This window comes from Cutaneotrichosporon oleaginosum (genome assembly GCF_008065305.1).
Source record: "Cutaneotrichosporon oleaginosum strain ATCC 20508 chromosome Unknown ATCC20508_contig03, whole genome shotgun sequence".
NCBI lineage: Eukaryota > Fungi > Basidiomycota > Tremellomycetes > Trichosporonales > Trichosporonaceae > Cutaneotrichosporon > Cutaneotrichosporon oleaginosum.
In genome coordinates, this window is record NW_027072172.1 from 872,796 (window position 1) to 898,027 (window position 25,232).

General features: G+C 63.2%; 12 protein-coding genes across 12 annotated transcripts; 6 read left to right on the top strand and 6 right to left on the bottom strand.

Moving 5' to 3' along the window:
- Nucleotides 1–1,425: 1,425 nt before the first annotated feature.
- Nucleotides 1,426–2,860, bottom strand: COLE_03530 (uncharacterized protein; the record flags this gene model as incomplete). The annotated part of the gene is made up of 2 exons (XM_018425341.1): nucleotides 1,426–1,456; nucleotides 1,497–2,860. 2 exons carry the CDS (start codon nucleotides 2,858–2,860, stop codon nucleotides 1,426–1,428), a joined length of 1,395 nt encoding a protein of 464 aa, XP_018279174.1.
- Nucleotides 2,861–3,267: 407 nt separating this feature from the next.
- COLE_03531 (uncharacterized protein) lies at nucleotides 3,268–4,262 on the top strand (the record flags this gene model as incomplete). The annotated part of the gene is made up of 5 exons (XM_018419985.2): nucleotides 3,268–3,334; nucleotides 3,366–3,649; nucleotides 3,683–3,916; nucleotides 3,991–4,146; nucleotides 4,179–4,262. 5 exons carry the CDS (start codon nucleotides 3,268–3,270, stop codon nucleotides 4,260–4,262), a joined length of 825 nt encoding a protein of 274 aa, XP_018279173.2.
- Nucleotides 4,263–5,654: 1,392 nt separating this feature from the next.
- On the top strand, nucleotides 5,655–6,352 carry COLE_03532 (uncharacterized protein; the record flags this gene model as incomplete). The annotated part of the gene is made up of 2 exons (XM_018426633.2): nucleotides 5,655–6,215; nucleotides 6,269–6,352. The coding sequence occupies 2 exons, from the start codon at nucleotides 5,655–5,657 to the stop codon at nucleotides 6,350–6,352; spliced, it is 645 nt and encodes a 214-aa protein (XP_018279172.1).
- A 93-nt stretch (nucleotides 6,353–6,445) lies between these two features.
- Nucleotides 6,446–8,045, bottom strand: COLE_03533 (uncharacterized protein; the record flags this gene model as incomplete). The annotated part of the gene is made up of 5 exons (XM_018421342.2): nucleotides 6,446–6,673; nucleotides 6,708–6,985; nucleotides 7,017–7,289; nucleotides 7,340–7,766; nucleotides 7,818–8,045. The coding sequence occupies 5 exons, from the start codon at nucleotides 8,043–8,045 to the stop codon at nucleotides 6,446–6,448; spliced, it is 1,434 nt and encodes a 477-aa protein (XP_018279171.1).
- Nucleotides 8,046–8,246: 201 nt separating this feature from the next.
- COLE_03534 (uncharacterized protein) lies at nucleotides 8,247–9,355 on the bottom strand (the record flags this gene model as incomplete). Its single annotated transcript, XM_018421341.2, has 2 exons — nucleotides 8,247–9,026; nucleotides 9,059–9,355. 2 exons carry the CDS (start codon nucleotides 9,353–9,355, stop codon nucleotides 8,247–8,249), a joined length of 1,077 nt encoding a protein of 358 aa, XP_018279170.1.
- A 460-nt stretch (nucleotides 9,356–9,815) lies between these two features.
- On the bottom strand, nucleotides 9,816–11,912 carry COLE_03535 (uncharacterized protein; the record flags this gene model as incomplete). Its single annotated transcript, XM_065626291.1, has 6 exons — nucleotides 9,816–9,897; nucleotides 9,932–10,039; nucleotides 10,210–10,363; nucleotides 10,409–10,727; nucleotides 10,781–11,010; nucleotides 11,090–11,912. The coding sequence occupies 6 exons, from the start codon at nucleotides 11,910–11,912 to the stop codon at nucleotides 9,816–9,818; spliced, it is 1,716 nt and encodes a 571-aa protein (XP_065482372.1).
- A 1,464-nt stretch (nucleotides 11,913–13,376) lies between these two features.
- On the top strand, nucleotides 13,377–14,929 carry COLE_03536 (uncharacterized protein; the record flags this gene model as incomplete). The annotated part of the gene is made up of 4 exons (XM_018419880.2): nucleotides 13,377–13,488; nucleotides 13,707–13,858; nucleotides 13,937–14,085; nucleotides 14,125–14,929. The coding sequence occupies 4 exons, from the start codon at nucleotides 13,377–13,379 to the stop codon at nucleotides 14,927–14,929; spliced, it is 1,218 nt and encodes a 405-aa protein (XP_018275731.1).
- Nucleotides 14,930–15,085: 156 nt separating this feature from the next.
- Nucleotides 15,086–15,801, top strand: COLE_03537 (uncharacterized protein; the record flags this gene model as incomplete). The annotated part of the gene is made up of 2 exons (XM_065626292.1): nucleotides 15,086–15,298; nucleotides 15,535–15,801. 2 exons carry the CDS (start codon nucleotides 15,086–15,088, stop codon nucleotides 15,799–15,801), a joined length of 480 nt encoding a protein of 159 aa, XP_065482373.1.
- Nucleotides 15,802–15,955: 154 nt separating this feature from the next.
- On the top strand, nucleotides 15,956–18,222 carry COLE_03538 (uncharacterized protein; the record flags this gene model as incomplete). Its single annotated transcript, XM_018426987.2, has 7 exons — nucleotides 15,956–16,111; nucleotides 16,142–16,467; nucleotides 16,498–16,642; nucleotides 16,681–16,939; nucleotides 16,976–17,295; nucleotides 17,327–17,911; nucleotides 17,974–18,222. 7 exons carry the CDS (start codon nucleotides 15,956–15,958, stop codon nucleotides 18,220–18,222), a joined length of 2,040 nt encoding a protein of 679 aa, XP_018275733.1.
- Nucleotides 18,223–18,276: 54 nt separating this feature from the next.
- COLE_03539 (uncharacterized protein) lies at nucleotides 18,277–19,494 on the bottom strand (the record flags this gene model as incomplete). Its single annotated transcript, XM_018424364.2, has 3 exons — nucleotides 18,277–19,248; nucleotides 19,283–19,438; nucleotides 19,477–19,494. 3 exons carry the CDS (start codon nucleotides 19,492–19,494, stop codon nucleotides 18,277–18,279), a joined length of 1,146 nt encoding a protein of 381 aa, XP_018275734.1.
- An 838-nt stretch (nucleotides 19,495–20,332) lies between these two features.
- On the bottom strand, nucleotides 20,333–23,360 carry COLE_03540 (uncharacterized protein; the record flags this gene model as incomplete). Its single annotated transcript, XM_065626293.1, has 8 exons — nucleotides 20,333–20,863; nucleotides 20,910–21,733; nucleotides 21,797–22,099; nucleotides 22,169–22,242; nucleotides 22,279–22,319; nucleotides 22,427–22,506; nucleotides 22,610–22,695; nucleotides 23,218–23,360. 8 exons carry the CDS (start codon nucleotides 23,358–23,360, stop codon nucleotides 20,333–20,335), a joined length of 2,082 nt encoding a protein of 693 aa, XP_065482374.1.
- Nucleotides 23,361–24,361: 1,001 nt separating this feature from the next.
- Nucleotides 24,362–24,694, top strand: COLE_03541 (uncharacterized protein; the record flags this gene model as incomplete). The annotated part of the gene is made up of 1 exon (XM_018419881.2): nucleotides 24,362–24,694. The coding sequence occupies one exon, from the start codon at nucleotides 24,362–24,364 to the stop codon at nucleotides 24,692–24,694; it is 333 nt and encodes a 110-aa protein (XP_018275736.1).
- Between the last annotated feature and the right edge of the window lie 538 nt (nucleotides 24,695–25,232).

The window sequence follows — 25,232 nt, forward strand, 5'->3', positions numbered from 1 at the left end:
ACAGGGCAAGGGCGAGTGGCGTTTTACGAGCTCGAAGAAGGCGACGCTCTCCCCAGTCGACTTTGTCCATTCAGCTGAGCTCACCAAGGAGATTTGGATTCAATGCCAGCTCGAGCCACCTTCGTTCCACTTCGCAGAGGATGTGGTAGGAAGTCCGCAGCAGCTTCAGGTCCCTGTGTCGCCGGAGCGGTTGGCCGCGTCAGAGTTCCCAGCATTGTCGCGCTCAACGACCGCGACGTCTCTGCTGCAGTCGCCCACCACGCCAAGCGCCCCGGTGGTACCATTAATGCGTCGCTCTTCGAGCACAACTTCCGCCAATGCCAACCCTTTAGGTCTCGAGTGGGACCCGCTGCCACCAAACACCAAAACGGCATCCCCTCCTGCCACCTCGCCGCGTAAACTTCCCAACGGAACTGCAACAGTTCGTCTGGACATTTCGCCTTCCAAGTGGGGCGATAACCGTAACCGCGGCCGCAGTCGCCGCGAAGCGAAGGCGCACTTGACCATAGGGCCACCGAGTCCTTCCAAGGAGCCGCGCCATGTTCCGGGCTCGGCCCCCAAGAAGCAGTCGTGCCCGCCAAGTCCTAGCAAGATGGACCGGGACGGCAAGCGAGAAAAGGAGTACAAGGCGCGGCGCGGCCCAGTGGACGAAGGGTGGACGACTGTCGGCTGCGACCGGGTTCGGAAGAAGTAGCGTAGCCTACCCAGATCAAGGCAGGCCGGTGCCGCCCTGTGCAAACGCCAACTCGAAACCATCCCGAGACGACATACGAAAGTCACGGCAGCCATGGTTTGAGACGGGCTTGTGAATGTATTATCTGTTAAGTCCGGGGGCTCTATGTTGATTAGGCGGTCCGTTGGTCTGGGCATGCTGGGCATTGCGTGGGAGTAGGTGACGCTGGTGTGGTGAAGCCGTGGAGCACCCTGGCGCATCGCCCGTCAACCCTGGTCACTGCGTTTGGACGATTCGTGTCGAAGCCTGTGTCAAGGGGACATGCTGCGCTTTCAGCAGAGGACTGACTCTGGCTTCAAGGCGTTGCTGGTGAAGGTTGATCAATACAGTCCTCAAATAACCGGTTTCTAGGTGAATGGGTACATCCACCTCTGCGCACGCATTCCACTCCCACTACCCCTCCTATCGTTACAACGCACGCTGCGAGTGTCGTCTGCATCTCGCGTCAGCCTACATGGGATTCTGGTCAATGTTCGATACAAAAAGCTTGGAGGAGTGGAGGATTGAACTCCAGGCCTTCTCAAGAAGGTCGTAGTCGAAGCCACGGTGCAAATGAGACGCTCTACCACTGAGCTACACCCCCTGAACAGGGATGAAAACTGGCCTGTACCGCTGCGTATGGGTGCTGCTATCCACATCTTCAGCCCAGTGTCTATCTTGTCACTCCCTTCCTGTGCCTCCCATGCCACAAGTTATTGGCGCCACAGCTCGTCAGGCAGGTCCCTATCGTTCAGCACAAGGTCATACATTCATATAGCCCTACAAGTCGCGCGGATCAAGCCGCATCACCTCGCCCGCCCCGGCACCCACAACACACTCCGCCTCGATCTCAAGCAGCGCCTCGGCGCCCACGACATACGTGAGCCCCCCGACCATCGTGTTGGTCGGGAGGACGCCGTGGCGCGCCATAATCTCACGCTCCTGCACGCGCCCGACGGCGAGCCAATCACGCTCGACGTCAGTGTAGAGGATACGGGTGCGCACGACGTCGGCCATGGATCCGCCGACGGCGGCGACCGCGCCGCGGATGATGTCGAACACGAACGTGGCCTGGTCCTCTGCGTCGGCGCCCACGACGCCGCGCCCGCTGGGGTGCGGCTTCGTCGTCGTCCCGCTCACGACGATGCGGTCGGCATACCGCACCGACCGGCAGTACCCGACCACAGGCTCCCACGGCGATCCTGAGAGATACTCTATGCGCCCGCCGCGCGCGAGCGTCGCGTCCATTTGCGCACGCTTCGCCGGCGCTTCCCACGCCGTCTGGGCTTGGGCGGGGAGGCCGCCCGAGGCCGTGAGGAACGGCGCGAAGCGCAGCTCGTCCCCACACCCGCCGGGCAGGCGGGCGAGTTTCTCGGTCGCACACGCGAGGAGACAGCGGTCGTCGGCGTCCAGCGAGAGAGTGAGGACGCCCGCGACGGGCGAAGGGAGGATCACGGCCGCGACGCCGGCGTCGAGCACGTGCCGCGCCGCGACAGCGGCGCAGGACACGCCGTGTTTCTTCGCGACGGACGACACGGCGGCAAGGACGCGCTGGAAGGCCGCCCAGCCCCCCGTGGCGTCGATCACGCGCTTCCATTTTTGTTGGTCGCCGTGCAGCCCGCTCGGCTCCGCCGCGCCCACCCACTCCTCGCTGATCAGCCCGCCGAGCGTCGCGCCGTACCCGATGATCGTGATCTCGTTCGTGCGGCAGTAGTCGGCCATCTCGGCGTACCGCGTGTCAAGGAGTGACGCGGACACTGTGTTCGCGACGATCGGGTATCCGCTGCCCACTAGAAGCTTGAGATGCGGCAGGTCGAAGTCCGCGACGCCGACGTGCGTCCCTCCCTCCCCGGACTGGAGGAGGCGGCAGAGATGGTACAGGTTGTCGATGTACGTCGGGGAGTCGTACCGCCACGCCGTGTAGGTCAGGAGGTCGAGCGGGCCGAGGTCGGCGATGGCCGCGGCGCACGCGTCCGCGCCGACGACGGACGGGGAGGGGCGCCAGTGGCCCAGTTTGACGCCCGGCTCGCCGCCAACACTTAGCCGCTCGATGGCGGCGCCGCTCTCCGCGTGCACTAGCACGCGTGGGAGTCGCAAGGGGGTCGGCGTGTCGGCACCAATCGTCGCGTACTCGTTGTTCTGAGTCATGGTGAGTGGGTGAGTGAGGAAGTGGTTCGCAACACGTTGGGCTCTCGCTACCGGTCTCAGCCGCATCGATACTTGAAGCGCCCCGGAATGCTCGGCTGCCCCAGACGGGTATACCACTTTACCCGGCGCCACTGGGAACATGCCGTCTGGGTTGCGCAGACGAAGGGGGATGAGGAGGAGGGGACATGAGGGCCGTTTGCGCGCCGAGCTCGTCCGTACAGTCGTGTCTAACTGGGATAGCTGGTGGGGTGGCGTTGAATACGATGATGCTGTTGCGACGAGACCATCGCATGGCTTGGGAGGGCGGAACCAAACAACATGTTCTCGCCCCTGGCGGGAACAAGGCGGCAAACAGCGCGACTGACTTTGGCATCCATCAACCTTCCACCACCCACAACCATCCCACAATGGACTTGGAGCCCGGACGCACCTGGAGCCTGCGCGACTTTGACATCGGCAGGCCACTCGGCAAGGGTACACTCTCTCCTCTCCGCGCTAACCCCAGGCCACTTCGGCAAAGTGTACCTCGCGCGTCTCAAGTCGTCCGACTTCATCGTCGCGCTCAAAGTCCTCGACCGGGCGGCGATTATGGCGAACGAGCGCGCCGAGACACAAGCGCGCCGGGAAATTGAGGTGATGCGCGCGCTGCGCCACCCCAACATTGTACGGCTGTACGACTTCTTTGCGGAAGACGACCGCGTCGTCCTCATGCTCGAGTATGCGGCGCAGGGCGAGATGTACCGGCAGCTCGCGAAGCGGGGGCGGTTCAGCGAGCGGCGGAGCGTGAAGGTGCGTGGGGAGGAGGCGGTGAGCTCACCCCAGTACATCCGCCAGGTCGCGGACGGGCTCGCGTACCTCCACACGCAGAACATCATTCATCGCGACATCAAGCCTGAGAACCTGTTTATCGGGCTTGGCGGCGAGCTCAAGATCGGGGATTTCGGCTGGAGCGTGCACTCGCCCACGGAGGGCCAGCGCACGCTGTGCGGCACGCTGAGCTATGTCTCGCCCGAGATGGTGCTCAACCAGCCACACGGCAAGGCTGTGGATATCTGGGTGAGCAGCGGTGCCTTTGGAAGGGGTGTGGGGAAAGGGGCGGGTGGCTGGCATGCTCTGATTGCTGACTCCAGGCCCTCGGTGTGCTATCGTACGAGCTTATTGTTGGCGCCGAGCCGTTCGCGGCCGATACGAGCACCGGTCCGCGCCTCGTTCATCAGCGTATCTGCCGCTGCGATGTGCGGTTCCCTGCCTTCGTCTCCGAGGGCGCGCGGGACTTCATCATGAGCGTATGTCGAGAACAAGGCTCCGCTGACGCCAGCTCTTGCAACTCAACCCCGCAGATCGACTACCACTCGAGCGTGTGCCCGAGCACCAGTGGATCGCTTCGTACAGCTCCCACTAGCTTCCCCGCTCCCATTATTGTGTATTATCGTTCGGCCAGAGAACCGACCGGTGCCCCCGCGCTCTGCCACCAAGCTCCGGACCTGCCGCAGTCGCACCGCGCACAGATCTCGCACAGCTGTTGAGCCACGCCGCGGCTCGTGGCGCGGCATGCGGATCATCTTGGGCCCGAAGGCTCGCCAAGCGCCTGCGTCACACCTCGCTGTTCCCCTCACAACCTGTAGAGTATAATGGGAGGCACGGAAGCCGGCAGAGGACCCCAATATGGTTGATGCCACAGATGCCTCGTGGGAAGTAGGAACGGTGCGGGGCAGAAGTAACTTCCGGCAGAACTCATCGAACTGTACAAGTGTTCAACATGTCCGGGGGTCGTTGCAAGTGCTCACAACCCGGGTTTCCCATCTTTGAAGGCGCGAGCGCGGCCTGCTTCGCGTTTCGCACCAGCCTCCGCGGAGAGCCCCGCACTGGAAGCCACGTTGCTTTTAAGTTAGAGCTGCAACCAGGCCCGGCACGCTTCTTGATGAAGCAGACAATTCAGAATGGATGCGCCATTGTTCACCATTTTGCTGCTCGACAGCCGGCATTGTGTCTATAAAGCGAAAAGCGACTGGGACATGAGACACGGGACATGGGGAGGAGTATCGGGATATTTGCCGGACTTCGGAGATGGATTATTTAATACGCCGAGACCCATCCGCAGCCCTGCAGTCCGCAGTCGCGGCGCACGCGGCGCAGTCGCAGCATGTCCTCATGCTTCGGAGCGACGAAGCATGCCCATGCGGCGCCGAGCGTGTCGCGCTCACTGACGCTCCCAACGCTGGATCAGACGGCGGCCGTCGGGCATGACCGCATGGAGTGACGTCAGTGATAAGATCCTGCACGATTGCTGTATACGGAGCCTGCAACAGCCTGCCAAGAAGGTCCGGCGACGCTTGTATGACGCGATCTCGGGGTACCTTTTCTCAGTCTTCAGTCCCCAGTCCCCAGTTCCCAGTTCCAGTATCTAGGCAATTATGCTGAAGGGTTTACGATCACGAGAGGAGACTTGGAGGCCTGGACGCAGACGACGGCTCGAAGGGGCGGAGGAACAGGCACCCGCCTGCTCCAAGCCAAGCCTGCAAGCCGGCTGATTTGTTAGTGCAGGATCGCAGGGTTGGGCATGGTCATTTGCTGGTCATTTGCATGACGACGTGAGCATGAGCACGGGGCGAATGGAAGATCGACTTGAATACTCTAGCGCGGGGCAAGGTTCGTCGTGCTGGGCGCACGTCATGGACCTCTGGCTACCTCCGGCCGCATTCGCACCGGTGCGTCTAGTAAGTGTACACAGCTGGTGGGGTGGAAGAGATATAAGGAGGCTTGTGTGAGAGGGGACTCGGTATCCATCAACATCATGCTCGCCATCTTCACTCTCCTCACTCTTCTGGGCTCGACTCTTGCGACCGACTGGAACAACGGCGGTGACGGCGGCCACGGCGGCGGCAACGGCGGCGGCGGTGCGCCTAGCAACGACAAGAAGCCCGTGCCCGCCACATGGGACGGCACATGCTACTACCCCCGCCCCGACCCCTACTTCGACCTCGACACCTACTACGGCCGCTGGTACCAGGTGGCGGGCACCGTGTTCCCGTACACGGAGGGGAGCACGTGTGTGGCGGCGTTCTACTCGCCCAACGACGACGGCACGGTCGCCGTCAACAACACGGGCCAGAAGGCCGACGGGTCGTACAACGAGGCACTGGGCGTCGCGCGCCCCGTCGCACCGTGGTACGGCGCCGCCGGCGTGTTCCAGGTCTCGTTCGACGGCGTGCCCGGCTCCCGGCCCAACCCGTGCCCCGGCCCCGACTACATCGTGCAGGACTACACTGGCGACTGGGCCATCGTGCAGAGCCGTAACTTTAACACCCTGTTCCTGCTCAGCCGCAACCAGCACCCCGGCGACGAGGCGATCGATGTGAGTGGCCTCATAGAGAGGAAAGAGGAGAGGAGACAAAGAACTGACCCCAGGCTTGGATCGCCCGCGCAGGCCGTCTCGGCTCCGACCTGAGCGCCGTTGTCAAGACCGGCCAGGACAACTGCAAGTACCTCTAATGTATTTGTTGTACTGCATAATGCTCGTTAGTGAGCCATATAGTAAATGGACAATGTCTAGACCAAGTTGGTGCGAGCTCTTACTGATCCCGTCTACTTCTTCCCCTTCGTGTGCTTGCCATACCAGCTCTTGACGTCGTCCGCAAACGCCTTGTCCTGCATGAAGCGCGCCGCGACGCACGCCATCCCCGCGGCAAACTTCCACGTGTAATCGTGCGCCTCGTCGGTGCGACAGGCATTGCGGAACGCGACAGTATGGTTGCCGCCCTCTGGGGACGCCACGCCGTAGTGCGGGTGCGCGGCCGGCATCTCATACGTGACCTGATGTCAGCCACCTCCCTCTCCCGCACCGCACATTACCAAAGTCCGTGCTCCCGCCCGCGACGCTCCAGTCGTCGATGCCGACATATGTGGGCAGATGGAACTCCTCGCCCATCGCGGCAGCATACTCCTCCGCCAGCGGCAAGTTGTTGCGGAGGTCCATCATAACCCGTTCAGTCGTATACTTGACCTTGCACCCCGTCGCGAGCGCCGCGCCATCAAAGCACGCGCACACGCGCGCAATGAGCGCCTCGACGCCGGCCGCGCTCTGCGCGCGCACATAAAACTTCATCGCTGTGTAGTCCGGGATGACTGCGTCAGCCTCTTCACATCATGCACGCACTATTCGGCGCGTCCCCGCCGCGCAAGATGATGCCGTGCACGCGCTCGGTGGTGTGGATCTGCTGCCGCAGCGCCGAGATGGACGTGTACGCGATATTCGCGGCGTCGAGCGCATTGACGCCGTCCCACGGCGCGCCGCCCGCGTGGGCTGTCCGCCCGAAGAACTCGACGTTGACCGTATTGATCGCGAGTGTAGGCGTCACGGCGCCGCGGCCGGGCGCCGCGCCCATGCCCCCGACGGGGTGGATCATCATGCATGCGTCCACGCCTTTGTCTGTCGTCAGCCAGTCCTCGCACTACCCTGGCAGCCGATGGGCGACTCACACCCGCCGCGCTCGATGAGCACGCCTTTGCCGACGCCGCCCTCCTCCGCCGGCGTGCCGATGAGCACGACCTCCCCGCTCAGTCCCGCTTTGCGCATGCCGGCGCGCACGCCGAGCGCGGCCGCGACGCCCGACACCGCGATCAGGTTGTGGCCGCACGCATGCCCGATGCCGGGCAGCGCATCGTATTCCGAGTTGAAGGCGAACACCCGCCCGCCCGAGCCGTGCTTGTAGGACGCGCGGAACGCCGTCGCCAGCCCCTTGTATCCCCGCTCGACGGCGAAGCCCGCGTCTTCGAGGAAGGCGGTCAGGTGCTTGTGCGCGTGCACTTCGTGGTATCCCAACTCGGGGTGGTCGGAGATGTAGAGAGAGAGCTTGGTGAGCGCGGGCGCGGCGTCGTTGATTGCGGCGACTATGGCGGCGCGGGCCTGGTGTGAGATTTGCGGAAAGGGGGAGGGGAGGGGGGAGGGGAGGCTCACGTCAGAAGAGAAGGGCGCGCGCGCAGTGTAGGCTGGCAGCTCGGCGTCGAGCTTGTCCCACGCACTGGCGCCGGAACACTGGAAGCATGGCTCGAAGTGTTCGTGTGCGGCGGGGAGGTGGGGCTGAAGCTGTGGCTCCGGAGGCGGAGGCAGAGCAGCCTTCTCGCGCACAGGCTCAGATGCCTTAGCTTTGGTTTTGCTCAAGAATGCGAAGCAGCCTGGTGCCATGATGAGTGATGGAGCGAGCGATATAGTTGCCTCGGTCATATATCTCGGGAGGTGGGCAGGACCATGCGGTTAGCGACGGCAGGCAGGTGGGGGATCGGCGCTGGCCGACTCGGACTCGGTGAGCGCTCAACGTCTAGTCAAAATGCATTGATTAATTTACAGTGTAGTCTACGTATATGGCGATCTAGATGCAAAGCGACGCTAGAGACGAGCCTCGACGGCGCGCGCGGCGACGAACCCGAGACCCATGTTGACGATGTAGCTCGCCCACCCCACGAGGGGAGCGCGCACATCCACGCCGCGCAGGGCGTCGACGGCGAGCTGGCCGCCCGTGACGACCGCGGGGCCGGGGCATACGCCGCCGAGCCCCCATCCGGCGCCGAAGACGAGTGCGCCGAGGACGAGACGCGGCGTGATGTCGCGGCGCGAAGGCACGTGCCACTTCTCCCATGCAAAGAGAGGCTTGGGCGCGCCTGCCGTGCGCGTCTGCAGCGCCATCCACTGGATCATGTTTGGGATGACGCCACCGACCACGATCATGGCGAGCGACGGGTCCCATGCGTCCAGTGGGGGCGGGAGGCGGAGGAAACCCATCACTTTGAGCGGGGATACCATGCCGGACACGATGAGGCCGAGCGAGAAGGTCAGGCCAGAGAGGAGGTAGGGTAGGAGCTGGGCGGGGGAGTAGCAGCTCTCTGCTTCGGAGGGTGGTGTGCTGGGTCGGCAAGCTTTGGGGAGGAGGGCGGCGAGGGCGTTGTGCGCCAGCACGGCCGCGAGGAGGAGGCCGCCGAGCGCCGGCAATGCCGCCGTCGCGGGGTAGGATGGCGCCCACGCCGGCACGGCGTCGACGAGGTATCCTGCCGGCACAAGCTTTGCGACTGCGACGGCGGAGGCCATGAACGTCGCCGTCGCGACGAGGGAGCGCGGCGAGAGCCGGCTCGCCCCGCACAAGAAGTGGCCGGACGTACACCCTGATCCGAGCTGGTGTCAGCTTGGGCCTTTGCTCCACTCACCTTGGCTCCGAAGCCGATCATGGCACCGGCGAGCGCGAGGCGCCCGGCTGGCGCTGCTGCCCACAATTCTAAGCCGTTAGGCGGGAGGGCGGGGGCAAGGCCTGCCGCTGCTACAAGCGCCGGGCCGGAGACGAGGCCGGCGAGGATCGCCCAGCGCCACCGCGCGTGGTCGCCCAGCAGCGCGCCGTCGGTGACCCCCGAGATGCCGAGCACACGGCCGGTCTCGGTCATCAGCCCGCTCGTGGAGACGTGCAGAAGCAGGCCGCCGACGAATGTCTGTATGGGCGTGAATGGCATGGTGGGTAATTAAGGTGAGACAGGTAGAATGAGTGTAGATTATTATGCGCAGAGTGGCGCGATCGATGGGGGGATATGAGGCGCAGGTGAGGCTCGAGAAGTGGGAAGAGGGGAATGCAGAGACCAGACAGCAACGTAAGTATATATATCTATGAGATCGGGCGGGGGCGGCGGAGGAGGAGGATGGGGCCGTGTTTCCGAATGATGACTAGCTCGACGAGCGTGGCGAAGAGCAAAGGCCGGAGATGGAGCGATGGAGGCGACGGGGGGAGTCGTTTCAATCACCGAAATCGACTTTGCCTCAGGGTTCCCTCGCTTCCAGACGCCGGGCTCGAGGCAAATGCTAATTACCTCATATCCTCCGACCCGACGCTCGTCGTACGTCGTACTCGTCTCCATAACAAGTCTCTATCTTGATATCTTGGTAATACTACTCTTGACAATCTTGCTCTTCTTCCGTCTACTGCTCCAGCAACCGTACAAGCAGCGGCATCTGCAACCCCGCGTCCTCTTCGCCCACCACACGCGGACGCATCACAATGCTGCCGTCAGCCACACCGCCTACACCCCACTCACGACGACTTGGCCTCGTACTCGGGCTTGCTCGGTAGCTCATCAAACTCGAACGACCGCATCAGCACAAACAGAATCATCTTGATCTCGATCAGGGCGAACCGGTATCCACTGCCGTTAGCGAGACCCGATTCCAGCTTGAGAGCAGGCTACGAGGCCCAGCCCGCCGCAGACGCCGGTGCCTTGGGCGCCCGGCGCTATGGCACGACCCAGAATACAGGCCGCCGGTTCCGCCGGGTCTACTCCGCCCGCGCCCGCGCCCGCGCCCTCCCCTCACTCACATGCAGTTACGCGCGCCGCCGAGGAATGTGAGCAGGTTACCAAACACGCCTGGGACGTGCTTGCGCGGGATGCCGCCCACGCTGAAGCGGTCGGGGTTGAACTTGTCCGCGTCCTCGCCCCAGATCTCCTTGCTGCGGTTCACATTCATAATCGCTCCTTGTCAGCATCGGGAGTCTGCACAAGTCGCAGTCTACGCACGCAGGAAAATCGTCGTCCCCTTCTTGACGTGGATCTCGCTCATCATCTTGCCGTCACGGCCCATCACGGGCTCGGACAGGGGAATCACCTGGTCGCTGACGGCCTCGCGGATCGTGCTTGCCACGGGGTTGTCGAAGCGCAACGACTCGTGCACGCACTGGTCGAGGAACGGGAGCGCGTTGATCTCGTCCATGCTCGGCCGGTCAGTGGGCACCGCTTGGCACTCGGCGCGCAGCCGGTCCTGCACGTCCTTGTGCAGCGCGAGGCGGTAGAGGAGCCACGTCAGGGCTGTCGACGACGTCTCGTTACCCGCAAGCATCTGGTGTGAGCGCAAGCATGGCGCAAGCTGTGCAGGCGCGGGTTTCCACTCACGAAGGTAGTGATCTGCGCAAGTACTTCGTCATCGGTCAACTGCTGGTCCGGACGGAGGTCGGAGGCCATGTTGGCCTTGATGACGAGTGAGAGGAGATCCTTGCCGATGTCCGAGCCCTTCTCAACTTCGCCTGCGAACAGCGCTCGAACCGCCGCCTTCTTGTTGTCCATCAGTTCCTGTGGGTGAGCTGGGGATCCACGTGTCCAAGAACTCACCTTGCCGATGCGCACGGTGACAGCACGGCTGCGGCGCGTCGCTTCTCTAGCCTTTGTCGGCTGTCGTTAGGTACCTTTCACAATCACACAAACTCACGACAAACTGGAGAATCGGGATAAAGTTCTGCAGGATGTTCATGGCCGACGGGCTGGTGCCAGCGGAGAACATGGTGCGGAACGCCTCGGCGAGCTCGTTCTTGTTATCACGCAGGGCATTGAAATCGTAGTCAAAGCCAGCGAGGCCGATCACATCGAGCGTCGCCGCGCCCATGTAACGCATGACGTCGATCTTGCGGGCGCCCTTGACCACATCCTCTGGCTTGGCGGGGGTTGGCGCGGCCTGGTCCAGTTCCGACGGCTCCTCGATGAGCTCGGCGAGCTTGCGCTGCAGCTCGTAGCTCTTGTCGTAGAAGATTGGGGTCATGTCGCGGATGGCGGCGAGCGAGAACGCGGGGTTGAGGACGCGGCGCTGGCGGCGGTGCGCGGCGTGCTCGGCGATGAGGACGCCGTTGCCGAGCAGGCGCTCGAGCATCTCCTGCGCGCGGACCGGCTTGATGAACTCGTCGTTGTGTTGCAGCACATAACCGATGAAGCCCATGTCGACCGAGGTGAGGCGCTGCGCGCCCATGAGGAACTTGTAGCGAATGACATTGCCGTACGTGTTGAACCACTGCTCGTGCATCGCATTTGGCGGCGCCTTGATCACCTCCTGGAGGTTGCCCCAGAAGAGGTGGGGGTTGGGGGGGCCGGGGACGTTGTGGATACCATAGCGGTAGTCGCTGTAGGGGAAGCAGTAGATGTATCCGAGGACGAGGGTGAGGAGGACGGCGGTGATGTAGGGGTGAGCGGCGAGGGTGGACACGACTGGGATGTCGGCTAGTTTTGCCACGAACGGGATGTCGGTGAGGGACGACATAGTGGACATGTCGGAGTTGATAGTGATGGGGGATAGAGGAGGACGCGTGGGTGAGACAGCGAGGAATATAATGACGGACAGCGGTTATGAGCGCGTCCGATGCAACGGCGACGCAAGCGCTCGGGGACGGTTAGACGGATGCGAGGAATAGCGAGCGCGGCGAGCAGCGTGGAATGTTTGAATGACTCGTGACTTGGAAGAGCGTGTCCATGAGCGCCCACGCTGTGCAACTGGGAAGAGAGATCTGGAGAGAGACGAGGCCGGCGGTCTTGGCCGGCGGTGTTGGATGATTGCTGATGACGAGTGAATAGGAAATGTCGCAGTAATAAGCCGATCCATTATCAATTATCAGCTTCATCATCATCACCCATATCAGCCCGTTGACCCTGACACTCGCTCGCCACGCGCACAGCGGTCGCCGCCGGGCACGCTTCTCTCATCCCGCCACGGTCAGCCTGCTCCGTCTTGGCGATCGGAGATGACACGGTCTCCGTTGAGACACGTGGAGTGACATCAGAACACAACAATCTGGCATCCACGCTACTACCACGAGACAACCATGTGGCGTTAACTGGAGGGATGTATTAAGTGCCAAGAGCCGACACTCGAACCACGGCCCCAACAACGTCACCGCCCCCAAAGTCACCCCTGAGCCCAACACGTCGGTCCTTGGCCCTCTGGCTTCCGCCAGTTGGCCCGCAGCCACTAGCCCGCAGCCAGCATCCAACGGCCAGCCCGTAGCATTCAACCATCGCCCGCCACTCACACTCATACAGCGAGCACAACTTGAACGACATCGTGACTCCCCTCTTCTTCATCTCTCCTCTCTCACTCTCAGCTCTCGTCGGTCGATCTCGACTCGATCTCGACTCGATCTCTCCAGCAACTGTTTCTCCTCTCTTCACTCTGTTTGCTTGAATATCCCTGACGTCGCTCTACCAAGTGGTCAATTCAAGCACTCGTCATCATCGATAACTTGTTTCTACTTTCCTCCCTCTACTCGCACTACTAGTCACTAGCAGTCGTCGTCGTCGTCGTCGTCTCTCTCTCTCTCTCGACTCTCTCTTATTCTACCACAATGTCCAACACTCCCAAGGAAGAAGGTACGCGTAGTCACCACACCAGCCCCCCTCCCCCCCCCCCCCCCCCCCCCCCTCCCTCGCCTTGTTTCCCGTGCGCCCCGGAACACTCGCGTCCCAGCTACTATGCATCCCGAGCGACTTGGACTGACACCCGCTACATCGCGACATCGCGACAACGCACCATCTCTGCTCTTTCACCTTTCTGGTCAACATTATTGTCGTCTTTCTGTTTCATTCCTGACCTCGACTCGTAAACAAACATCAACATTCACCACCAATACTCCACTCCTTCACTTGGCACGCCCGCATCTACCCCCCCACAACATCTTTCACCATTACTCTCTTACACCTTCGGCACAAACGCGCCCGCCGCTCATCTTTGATGGGTTCAAAAGGCGCCGACGTCCCTCAGGACCAGAAGGCAGGATGGGCGAGCTTCATCAAGAGCCTCGCCCACATGACTGGCGACCTCAGCTCAATGACTGCCCCTCCATGTAAGTTCCACTGTTGCCCAACTCGGCCCACACTGCACCCATATGCCAATGCTGACCCTCTTTCTTATTGTTGTTGGCCTCACATCCTCGTTCCACGTCTTATCGCACGGCTCACATTAACGCTTCGTCTCCTGGCGTCTGATCGTGCCATTGCTCCCCCCGCGTCTGTGCGCCATGATCACAACACAACATTCTTCACCCCGCTTGGCAACCCCTAGTCATCCTCTCGCCCACGTCGCTTACCGAGTTCCCCGCTTACTGGGCCGAGCACCCCGAGCTTTTCGCCGACATCTCGGAGGGTGAGACCGAGGAGGACCGCATGGAGCGTGTCCTTCTCTGGTTCATCGCGACTCTCAAGGGCCAGTACACCGTGAGTTGTGCAATGGAGCGTGCACTTCTTGGCGGCACGGCATCATCCCCGCTTCGCTGAGGCTCCGGCTAACATCAGACTCGTAACGAGAAGATGGGTTCGGAGAAGAAGCCTCTCAACCCCGTTCTTGGCGAGCTCTTCTACGGGTCTTGGCCCGACGTCGAGGGTCGCGGCGAGACCATCTTGGTCTCGGAGCAGGTGTCGCACCACCCTCCTATTACCGCCTAGTGCGTCGCAGCAGATGAACACATGCTGACCCACCCCAGCTACATCGAGAACAAGAAGGCAGGTGTCGCCCTCCAGGGTCACTCGGGCCAGAAGACGTCGTTCTCGGGCACGTCGATCCACGTCAAGCAGTCGGGTCACGCATTGCTTTACGTGACTCCCAAGAAGACGGGCAAGCAGGAGATGTACCTCATCACGCTTCCCAAACTTCGCATCGACGGCATCGTGTGGGGCTCGCCGTACATTGAGCTCACCGACTCGTCGGCGATCCAGAGCAGCACTGGCTACGGTGCTCAGATCGATTACAAGGGCAAGGGATACTTTTCGGGCAAGGCACACATGTTCAAGGCCAAGATGACCAAGGGGTCTCGCACCGTCCAGACCTTTGAGGGCGAGTGGACTGGCGTGTCTTATGTTGGCTCGACCAAGGGCCCCGTGTTCTACGACGCCGACACACCCAAGGAGGAGATCACTGTTCGGCCCATCACCGAGCAGGGCCAGTGGGAGAGCCGCTTCCTGTGGCAGAAGGTGGCCAACGGCATCCGCGGTGGCGACTTTGAGACGGCTGGCCGGGAGAAGAGCCTTATTGAGAACGAGCAGCGGCAACGCCGCAAGGATGAGGTGGCCGAGGGCACGTCGTGGAAGCTGTGGAACTTTGAGCACGTCGACTCTGACCCCGAGTTCCAGAAGCTGGTCGCGATGATGAACGACAAGACGCAGCCAACGACCGAGGATGCCTACGTGTACAGAGGGCACCACTACCAGCAGCTCTTGGCGGGTGCAGGTGCGGGTGCAGGTGCGACTGCGGGCGCGGGCGCGGGTGCGTCTGCTCCGGTGGCGGCGTAGAGTAGTAGACATGTACACGATGACTAGTGGACGCGGAGTGGTTTGGAGTCGGAGAGCGGACCGGCCACCTCCACCGGATAGCCGATTCGGCCGGGCCGAGAGTTTCTTGACCTTGCTCATCAACCTGCATCCCACGTCCCGCCCACCACAAACACCATGTTCACTGAAATCCCACCCCACGCCGAGCACTTTATGTCCGCGCCACGGTTCGCCGTCGTCGGCCGCGTGCTCGAGGACGACTCGCGCTTCGACTACAAGGTCTTGGAGTGGTACACGGACAGGAAGCTGCCAGTCACAGGTGTACGCGCGCCGCGCGACGGCTACGACAATAAGAAGGGCGTGCTGGGGCAGAAGGTGGTTGATGATGTTGTGAGTGTTGATCGGGGTCGGCTAGGTAGCTAGGCAGGCAGCAGCAGAGAGAGAGGTGAAGGTGTGAGAGCAATGGATGGGGGCGTTTCCGTCGTGCGACAACAACGCCTCTTCTGTCACCTCTCTTGCCGTTCTCATCACTCCCACCACCCTCCTCATTCTTTCTCCCCTCGTCAACCTACCCCTGCACCTTTGCTCCCCATCTGCTCGCACCCTGCCCCTTACTCACACCCCAGACCCAGCTCCCCGACCTCGCAAACACGTCCATCAGCGTGATTCTGCACCCAGCCCTCGGCATCAAGATGATGCACACGCTCTTCCCCGAGCCGCGGCGGCCCGAGGCTGAGCCGCACGCCCTGTGGTTCCAGCCGGGCGCGGAGAGCGACGAGATCTGGGAGTTTGTCAAGGCGCGCGGCATCACCGACAAGGTCGTGCTCGGCGACCACGCGTGCATCCTCGTCTCGGGCGACGACGCGCGCAAGGCGCCCAAGGCAGCGCTGTGAGCGCTCGACGCGTGGCGGGGCTGATGGCAGGGCGGGGTAGATGCAAGTAGAGCTGAGGCGAGATGCATATGTGACGCGGCTGCTTGCATTCCATGATTACGACGACATTCAAGTGGAGGTCGGTCGGTGGCAACTCGCCTCCTGTCCATCCACCATGTCCCTACCCCCCTTCATCCTCTCCGCGGCCCACAGCCGCGCGCACTATACCCTGCTAGCGCGGCTCGACGCCGCGCCCCCACAAGCGGCGGACGCGGCGATTGCGGCGGAAGTGGAGCGCTGCCGCGCCGTGCTCGACGGCAACGCGAGCAACGTGAGCTTCCTGCGGTGTCGCTAACTCCAGTCCAAGATCGCCGAGACCCTCATCATCCTCTTGACCTGCACGACGGCGAGCACTGTGCCAGTCGACACGGACTTCGCCCTCGTCCCCGCCCTCAAGCTGGCGGAAGCGGGCGCCGCCCACCGTCGCACAGGCTACCGCTTCCTCATCGAGCGGCTGCGGGGCCACGACGTCGCGCTCCTCCTCATCAACACGGTGCGGAAGGACCTGGCGAGCACGAGCCCACCACACATCCTCATGGCGCTCGCGGCGACCATAGCCCTCCCCAGCACGGAGCTGGCGCCTGCCGTCCTCCCCCTCCTGGGGCCGCGGCTGCTCGAGCACGACATGTGAGTGTGAACGGAGCTGTCTGACGCCAGGCCTGCTGTGCGGCAGCGCACGCTGCAAGCCCTCCGCGTGTTGGGCGCGCACGTGGGGCTGAAGGAGCTTGCGCGGCGCATGCGCCGCGAAGAGGACGTGGGCGTGCTCGCGTCTGTCGTCAAGAGCTTCGCGGACGCGCTGGAGGTAGGCCGCCGCGTGGCGCTGGGCGCTGCTGACGGTAGGCTGGGGTACGGGAAGAGAATCCTGATCGGCGGCGGCGGCAGTGCGATACGCTGTTCGCTGCGACGGCGCGGCATCTCGTCCCGAGTCCGCTGCTCATGCAGCTTATCCGCGCGCTGGGAGCGCTGGTGACAACGCTGACGACGCTGTCTGCGGACGACGGGCTGGACTTGAAATCACACGTGATAGAGCGCAGCCGCGCGCTGGCCGACGAGATCGTAGAGGTGGTTACGGCTCCCGGTGCGGGCGGGTGGGCGCATGGTACGTCCTGCGGTCTTCAGGCCGAGCTGACATTAGCCTGCCTCTTGGAAGTCTGCACGCTCGTCACGGCCCTTCACGCTGTCGACGGTGAACCGGTCTCCGAGCCGCTACTGGAGCATCTGCGCGGCTTGCTGTTGACAAAGGGGAAAGGGAAAGAGCGCCCATCCAGCCGCTCTAGCCTTTCCAGTCCTCGCAAATCCGACAGGCTTGAGCCCAAACCCGCCCCCAACACTCGCGTGCTCGTACTACGGTGCCTTGCCTCCCTCCCGCTCGTGTGGCAAGAGGGGCTGACGGAGGCGCACATGGGCGCGCTCATGGCCGGCGTGGACTCGGGGGATAGCACCGTCCGGCGCGAGGTAAGCCCCGCCGCAGCGGAGCTAACAACAGACCCTTCGCCTGCTCGCCAAGGTCGACGCCAACCTCCCGCGACTCACAGCCAACAGCCATCTCGACGCCCTCTCCTCCGCCCCCGACGCCGTGCGGAAAGAAGAGATGGCACAGCGCGCGCTCGAAGCCCTCGAGATCGCGTGCGAGTCCGAAGACCCACCCACGCGCGCACGCACCCTCGCAACAAGCTTGGCACGCATCACGCCCCACTTCGCCCACGTATGGATGAAGGGCGTGCACGCCGCGATCGGGCACGCGTCCCCCGCGTTCATCGACGGCTTGGCCGACGCGCTCCTCGCGCGCCCGGACCCCACGCTCGCCGTCGCGGTCGCGACGCTCGCGGTGGAACACGACCGGCCCGCCACGCCCGCGCTGCTCGCCGCCCTTCCCGCCGCCCCCGCCGAAGTGCAGGAGCTGTGCGTGCTCGCCCTCCTGCCTCTGCACGGGGGACAGGAGGCGGTGCGCACGCTCCGCAAGGTTGCGGAGGGCGCGATCCCGCACATCGCGCGGCGGTGCGAGCAGGTCGCGACGGTGCTCGAGGCGGGGCGCGCATGGGACGTTGTGGGGCGTGCCAAGTCGCGCGCGGTGAGTTGCGATTAGGGCACTTGGTTGACCCGTTTTGGTGAGGTGCGAGACGCTGATACCAGCTCACCGACGTCCTCGATGCCCTCCTGGCCGTGCACGCCGAACTCGTGCTGCCGGCCCGACCGTCGCTCGAGGAGCGCGACTCGACGCCGAGCGCGAGCACGATCCGCGGCAGCTCCGCGCTCAAGTACCACTACAGCGGCGCGCTCGACCGCGCCGCGGAACTCGCAATGGGCCGGAGCACGCTCGTCGAGTCCGACGACGTGGCCCTCGCCGAGCTGGCACACAGCACGGGCCGCGTGAGGCTCTAGCCCCCTCTCCATACCCGATCCCAAGACCCAAAATGCATGTTGTACTGTCTATACTCATGGCGGCGCGCCGCTCACACAGCGACCGCGCACCCACACAGCGCCAATATCCCTGTCGTCGCCGGCAAACAGCCACTTCTCAAAGAGCGCGCGCGTATCCCCGCCCGCCCAGAATCCGGGGCTGCGCGGGCGTATCCACAGCGCGTCAAACTCGCGCCCGGGCTCGAACGAGCCCGCGTCGACGCCCGCGATCTCGGCGCCTCCGCGCGTAGCGAGGTAGAAGAGCTCGGGGATGCTGAGGCCGCGCTCGGCGCGCCCCTCGAACGCGAGGATGCGGCTCATCGCGTCCGCGCCGCGGAGGGCGGGGAGCACGCCGGTCCCCGGCCCGCCGGAGCAGTCTGAGCCGAGGCCGACGCGCACGCCCGCGTCGAGGAGGGCGAGGACGCGCGCGGCGCCCGAGTTGAGGTTGACGTTGCTCGTGGGGCAGTGGGAGACGCCGGCGCCGCGGCGCGCGATGAGCGCGACCTCGGGCGGCGAGAGGTGTACGCCGTGCGCGAGGATCGTGCGCGGCGTGAGCAGGCCGAAGGCGTCGTAGACGCCCGCGTAGTGCGGTGCGGCGGGGAACGCTTTGCGCACGGCCGCGATCTCGGCGCCGTTCTCGCTGATGTGCGTTTGGATCGGCAGGTGCTTGGCCTCTGCTAGCTGGCCGAGCGCCGCGAGCAGCGGCGGAGAGCACGAGAGCGCGAAGCGTGGCGTCAGGATCGGGCGGACGAGCGGCTGGTTGGATGTGCCGTTCGACGACCCGTTGAGCGGCAACGGCGTGTTCGCGCAGAAGCGCGGGAAGAGGTCGAGAAACTCGTGCGTGGATGCCATGGACGCGGCGCAGTCCGCCTCGACGTAGTCCGGCGGACTGGCGCGGTCCATGCTGCAGCGACCGACGAGGGCGCGCTGCCCCGCCTCCAGCGCGACCTCGGCGAGCGTCAGCGTCGCGGGCACGTGCAGTGTGCCGTAGTAGCAGGCTGTTGTTGTCTGGGGTGAGCCGCGTTCCGGGGCCGTGACTCACGCCAGCGGCCAAATTGCGCCGCACGACCTGGCCATATACCTCGCGGGCGTATTCGTCATCCGAGAACTGCTTCTCGAGGGGAAATGTGAGTTCGTCAAGCCACTCCAGGAGCTGGAGCGAGTGTCCGAGCCCGTTGTTCGGGTACTGCGGTGCATGCTGGGGTCAGCACATCCGGCGGGCGGTGGCACACCCACCGTATGCGTATCCACCATGCCTGGGCACAGGAATCCCTCGTCCACCACCACGACGTCTCGGAGCTCGATGCCGCGGCGCGCCGCGGCGGCGTCGGCGTGCGCGCGCGCCAGTGAGGGGAGGCGCTCGAGCCACGCCACACGGCCGCCGCGCACGGCCAGCAGCGCGGGAAAGACGTCGAGCTGCGTGCGCGCAGGCGCGTGCACTATCGGCGCGAGGAAGAGGGCTTGCGTCAGCCGCCACAGAGGGGTGGAGGTGGATGTCACCGGCTCAGAGAGTATTGATTAGCATGGCTGGCGTGTCGGCATGTCCCGGAGGTGTGCGAGCCCCAGCGTCCTCATCATGGCCGCGCGACGACTTACTCTGATGCAAGTGGGACATGGAGTGGTTGACAAGAAAGCGCGTCGAGGATGCTCGTCGCTGTGCCGGAGGGAGTGGGCGTCACGTGTGGAGGTCGGGCTGTGCCTGTCGTGGCGTGTGATAGGCGCGAGTTTTAGCGCATTTCCGCGCGTATCTTGCTCGGCCGATCGGCGCAGCGGCCTCCGCGTCAGCAAGCGATCAGGCGAGATAACAATGCCGAGGCTGTGCCTCGCCGAGGGTAGTGCCGATAGCTTGATACGATCTCATCGGACATGCCTACTGTACTCGTACTCTGTCCAACCGCGCAGGGGCATGAATTCATACCCAACAACCAATGTCCCAATGGCAGACAGAGTGAACTATACCTGAATCTACATCGCCGGCGCCGCCAGGCGCGCGATCTACTCCTCCCCCCGGCCCCCGGCCCCCGCCCCGGCCATGCAATGATGTGGTGCACCGCCTCCGATCTCCCCTCCTCCATCCTCCCGCCCGCACGGCTTAACCGCTGAACGCCTTGGGGTACGCCCCGAATGCCTTGGTCGCCGTCTCCGAGTTGTGGATGCCAAAGCGGCTCGAGCAGTCGAGCAGAATACGCAGGCCGTTGCGCGCGCGGATGCGTGAGATGTCCGTGTGTGACTCGCGCGTGGGGCGCACGGCCTCGGTCGCCTTCTCTCCGCCAGGGTACGGGAACGACTTGCTCAGAAGCTCGTAGCACGCAAGAGTGACACCGAACTGGGGCGACGAACGGATGACACGCGCAAGACCACCCTTGAAGAGAGCGCGGGCCCCTTCTTCACGGGCAATGGTGACAAAGCCGTCGATGACGCCCTTGTACACCGTCTGCCCGGCGCGCGCCTGAGTCTGAAGACGCGTCTTGACCACGTCGGCAGGGGTGGTGAGGTACGCCGCGGGCATACCCGAGATACCGGCCGCGAGGAGGAGCTCGCCGAACGAGAGCACCTTGCCGCGCTTGCCCTCTCCGAAAAAGTCCTTCTTGAGGTGTGCGTAGGCGGTGAAGTAGATCATGGACTGAGGTTAGCGGGGCTATCGCTTCTCTCTCTTTGCGGAAACTCACGAAAGGAATGTCACGCCACAAGCAGGCCGCCGCACCCTTGTACAGACCCACGATACCCAGCTGCTTGACAACGTGGATAGCCCCACGCGGTGCCGCGCTGCCCTCGATGCGTGCCATCTCGCCGGCCATCTGCAGACGAATCTTGACAATCTCAAGGGGGTTGGTAACAGCGACCTGACAACCACCAGCAGTACCACCGGCGACAAGCTCGGCCCAAAGAGGAATGCGGCCTGTCTCGGGGTCGGTGAGCTTTTTCCTCACAAGCTCGTTGACGGTAATCTTGATGGCCTTCTCGGGGGCGACACCGACCAGCTGAGGAAGCACACCACGGTAGAAGGCGCGAACACCTCCTTCAGTAGTGTACACCTTCTTGATGCAGTCGAACGCGTTGCGGTACATGACCTCGCCGACAACGTTCGAGCGCTGGTTCTGAAGACGCGTCTTGACAAGGTCGATGGGGTACACGGCAAAGGCACCAATACCACCAGCGATACCGCCGAGAACAAAGTTCCACGTGCTCTCGCCGAGCTGGTGAGCGAAGCCACGCGAGGCCTTGAGATCAGAGACGACGTTTGTTGGTGGGTTCCACTTGGCGTCGAGGAGCTGCTCAAAGTCGGCCATGGTGAGACGCTCGCTAGCGGTCGCGAGGCCGCCACCGCGCGAGGCAAAGTGCCAGATAATATTGGCCTCCATCGGAGTGAAGCCGCCGTAGCGGAGGTTGGCGGCGCACTCGTTGAGGAAGTCGGACACGCTGATGCGACCGTCCTTGGACTTGCGCACGGCGCGGTTCAGCAGACGCTCGACTACGTCCATGTCACGGATAACTGCCGGGGTTAGCATGGATATCGCAATTCCCGACAATGCCGAGGCGCCCACCGACTACTCACTGTTGTTGAACGCGATGACCTCAGAGTAGCTGATCTTGCGACCAGGGTTCAGTGTGCATAGCGTGGGCAGACGGGTAAGCACCGACTCGGACAGCTTATGCCCAGCGATCTCGGTGATAATGTGCTGGAACTCATCGGGGCTGATGTACCCGTCGCCGTCCTTGTCAAAGAAGTGGAAAGCCTGACGAAGACGCTCGCCCTGGAAGCCCTTGATGAGCTGAGTGAACTGCGAGTAGTCGAGCGTGTGCGCGTTGCCGCGCTTGCCAAGGTACAGCTTGCTCCAGTCGCAATCAAAGTTGAACGCTGTTGGGTCAGTAAGTGCCAGGGTTCAAAAAAAAGGTGGGCCGGCTACTGCCGGTCGGAAATACCCACGGATGCCACTGTCCTTGATGTTGTTGCCCATGACATTTTTGAACTCTTCATAGTCGATCGTGCCCGACGCGTCGCTGTTATGAGTTCACTGCCTTTGTTTGAAAACTTACGCGTCAAAGACCGAGAAGGCGAGCTGGTAGTCGGCATCGGGCTGATGATGTTAGCAAGGGCCCCTGCACTCATTCCGTATCGGACATACGCGTTTCAGCACTGGCGTCAGTTTATCGTCCAAGCAACCTAGCATGCATGGTTTCTTCCGCCACACTCACGCGTCTCAAAGAGCACAAAGTCGTTGAAGGAGACGAGCCCGCGCTTTTTTGCGTCTGCGACCTGGAAGACTGTGACGGATTAGCGCATCGGCCGAGAGGTAAGGGACGGGAAGGGCCGGTAGTCACCGGCAGCGGAAGCGACTTGGCGTGTCTGGTTTTGCTTGCTACTCACGAACGTTGTACTGCTGGCGCTTGATGCGGTTGAAGCCCTCATCTGTGGGTGCAATGGCGTTGATGAACTGGTCTGCGTTGAGGAACCTGGGAGCGGGGGTCAGCCGATTGCGAAGGATGCTTGTGCAGAGGGGGGGAAGGGCCGGGTGGTTTGTTGCCGCCGGGTGACGACTCGTAAACGAATTTTCGGCCACCGACCGCCCCGAGCACTGCCCGCGCGTCTTTTATCGGCGCGCCGTCAACCATCGAGCAAAGCGTCACCGCTTGCCGCCGCACTGTCTGCGGCAGCAGTGGGGTGCACTTGTACATTTGCCCACATGGTCACTCATGCATGCCCGTGCACGCCAACCTGGGTCATGACACGGCACCCTCGACACGTAGCGTAGCCAGGGTTGCGTACCGAGCAAGCAACCGCGGCGTCATGGTCACAGTGGCGGCGGGTGCTGCTGCAAGTCGTGCATCAAGATTTGCTCGATGGCGAGACGGCTTTCAGAGAGAGAGGCCAGTTTGGCTGTGGACCGCGTTGGCGCAGTCGCTGTTGCAAGCTCGCAGTGTCGCCTTGCTTGGGCTTGGTCCAATCCCCTCCGCATTCTCGTCCTAGCAACTCACTTCTCGCCGTTGACCTCGACCCCGGCGTTCTTGTCAAAGGTACGCTTCCAGCGTTGGAGCTCGGACTCTCCTGGCTTGATGAGGGCGCCTGCGGTCGAGGTGATCGCGCCGATAGCGGAGGATGATCCCTTGTCAGAGGACATTTTGGGTGGGGGGGGGAGTGGGAGTGGGAGGGGAGGGGTGGATAGGGGAGGGGGCGGGGGATGAGGAGGATGGTGTGTCTCGAGAATGGAAAAGACGAGAATGAGGATGAGGATGAGGATGAGAGGATGAGTAGAGTAGAGAGGATCAGATTGTTGTTGCCAGCTCGAACTGCACACACAGCTGTTAATTCAGGGTAATTCTATTATGTCTGCCAAAATGACACGGACCGGACATCCGGCATCCAAAAAATCGCTCTCCATGCTGGCATCTTGCAAGCGACGCAAGCGGGACGCCATCCCTCGCTCTCTCTCGTGCTCTCATGCTCTCATGCCCATATGCCCACCCGTACCCGCACCCTCACCCGCGCCTGCACCTGCACCTGCACCCGCACGCATCAGCGAGCTAACGCGTCATTCTGTTGCCCCCGCCCACCGGCCCACTGACACCTTGGCACCGGACATGCTGGGCCGACAAACCAGCTTGCAGCATGTCTTGTGCGCCTCGCCTCGGCCCTCTCCGAGCTGCGCTGCCCTTCTGCTCCGTCAGGATATCACTCAAAGCTTTATCCCGAGATTCGGGCGGTGCCGCGCATTGCATTCCGACGCGCTGTCCTCGTCAACCTCCACTCTGCCTCTCGGAAATCAAATTCCTGGTCTGGGACGTGTATGCATCGTGCGTTGTGGCGAGTGGCGACTATTCCATGCATCGTATCTGTTCAGATCAACTCTTGCCGTGATCAAGACATGCACGACGTGCATGTAGCCGTGTCAGAGCGCATCATGCATCGCCAGAGGGCAATGCCAGAGGCACTGGAGGCACAGCTAAACCCGCTTATCTTTTCCGGCCCAAGCCGTAATTTATCCGCTCCCCTCTGTAAATATCCGCGTCTGCATCCTCCAATCGTCCCTCTCCTCGGCATCCATCAACCATCATCTTCCGCCTCCGCCGCTTGCTTTGGCCACCCACCTCCTCCTCCGTTCTCTCCCCCCCTCCCCTCGCCATGGAAGCCTTCGACCTCCCCATGTCCTTCGGGAAGAAAGGCAAGCACCCCCAACCCCAACCCTCCCGCGGACAACCCAGCACCCGAGGCCCCCGCGGCACTGTTGGCGCCCGCCGCCGTGCCCGCCCCACCTCCCCCGAGGCCAGTGCGCCCGTCTCGGGCGTCAAAGTGAGTGATACAGCGCTCGGGCCCCGACCAAGCCAGGCAAAGCCAGCCCAGTCAGGGCCTGCGCCGCGGCGAATCACAGCCGCCGCACATTACCGGATACCGGGCCTTCTGGTATTTGGTTTGGCTGTGTGGTTTGGTTTGGTTTCGTGTTCCAGACGTGGCTGACATTCAGAGGCCGTGTCCGACTTGGCCCGCGAGCGATCCCCGCGGCGGAGGGGGCGGGGGTGCGGGTGTGGGCGACGGTGTGGGCGAGGGCGTGGGCGCGGGGCCTAGTGGAGGCGATGGACGGGATTGGGGGCGTGGGCGTGGGCGCGGGAGGGGGCGGGGTAGGGGGCGGGGTCGAGGGGGCGGCGGCGGCGGCGGCGGCGGCGGCGGAGGCTTCGGACAAGCAAGGCATGGTCATGGAGGGTCGCATGGTGGCCACGGTGGCCACGGTGGCCATGGTGGCCATGGTGGCCATGGTAACGGTCATGGCCATGGCCATGCCCATGCCCACGGCGGCGGAAACAGAGATGGCGGTGCGCTGTGGCGCGACTCGTTCTGCCAAGACCCGTGGGCCGAGCTCGAGCGTGCGCGCGCCCGCGCGTGATTGTCACTGCTCACTACTATGTTGTACTTTACGTATCTCGGAGATGTGCGGCTCGATAATGCTGGCGCGGCGCTCGGATGCTGTCGATCTGCAGGGCTGAGTATAGTGTCATCA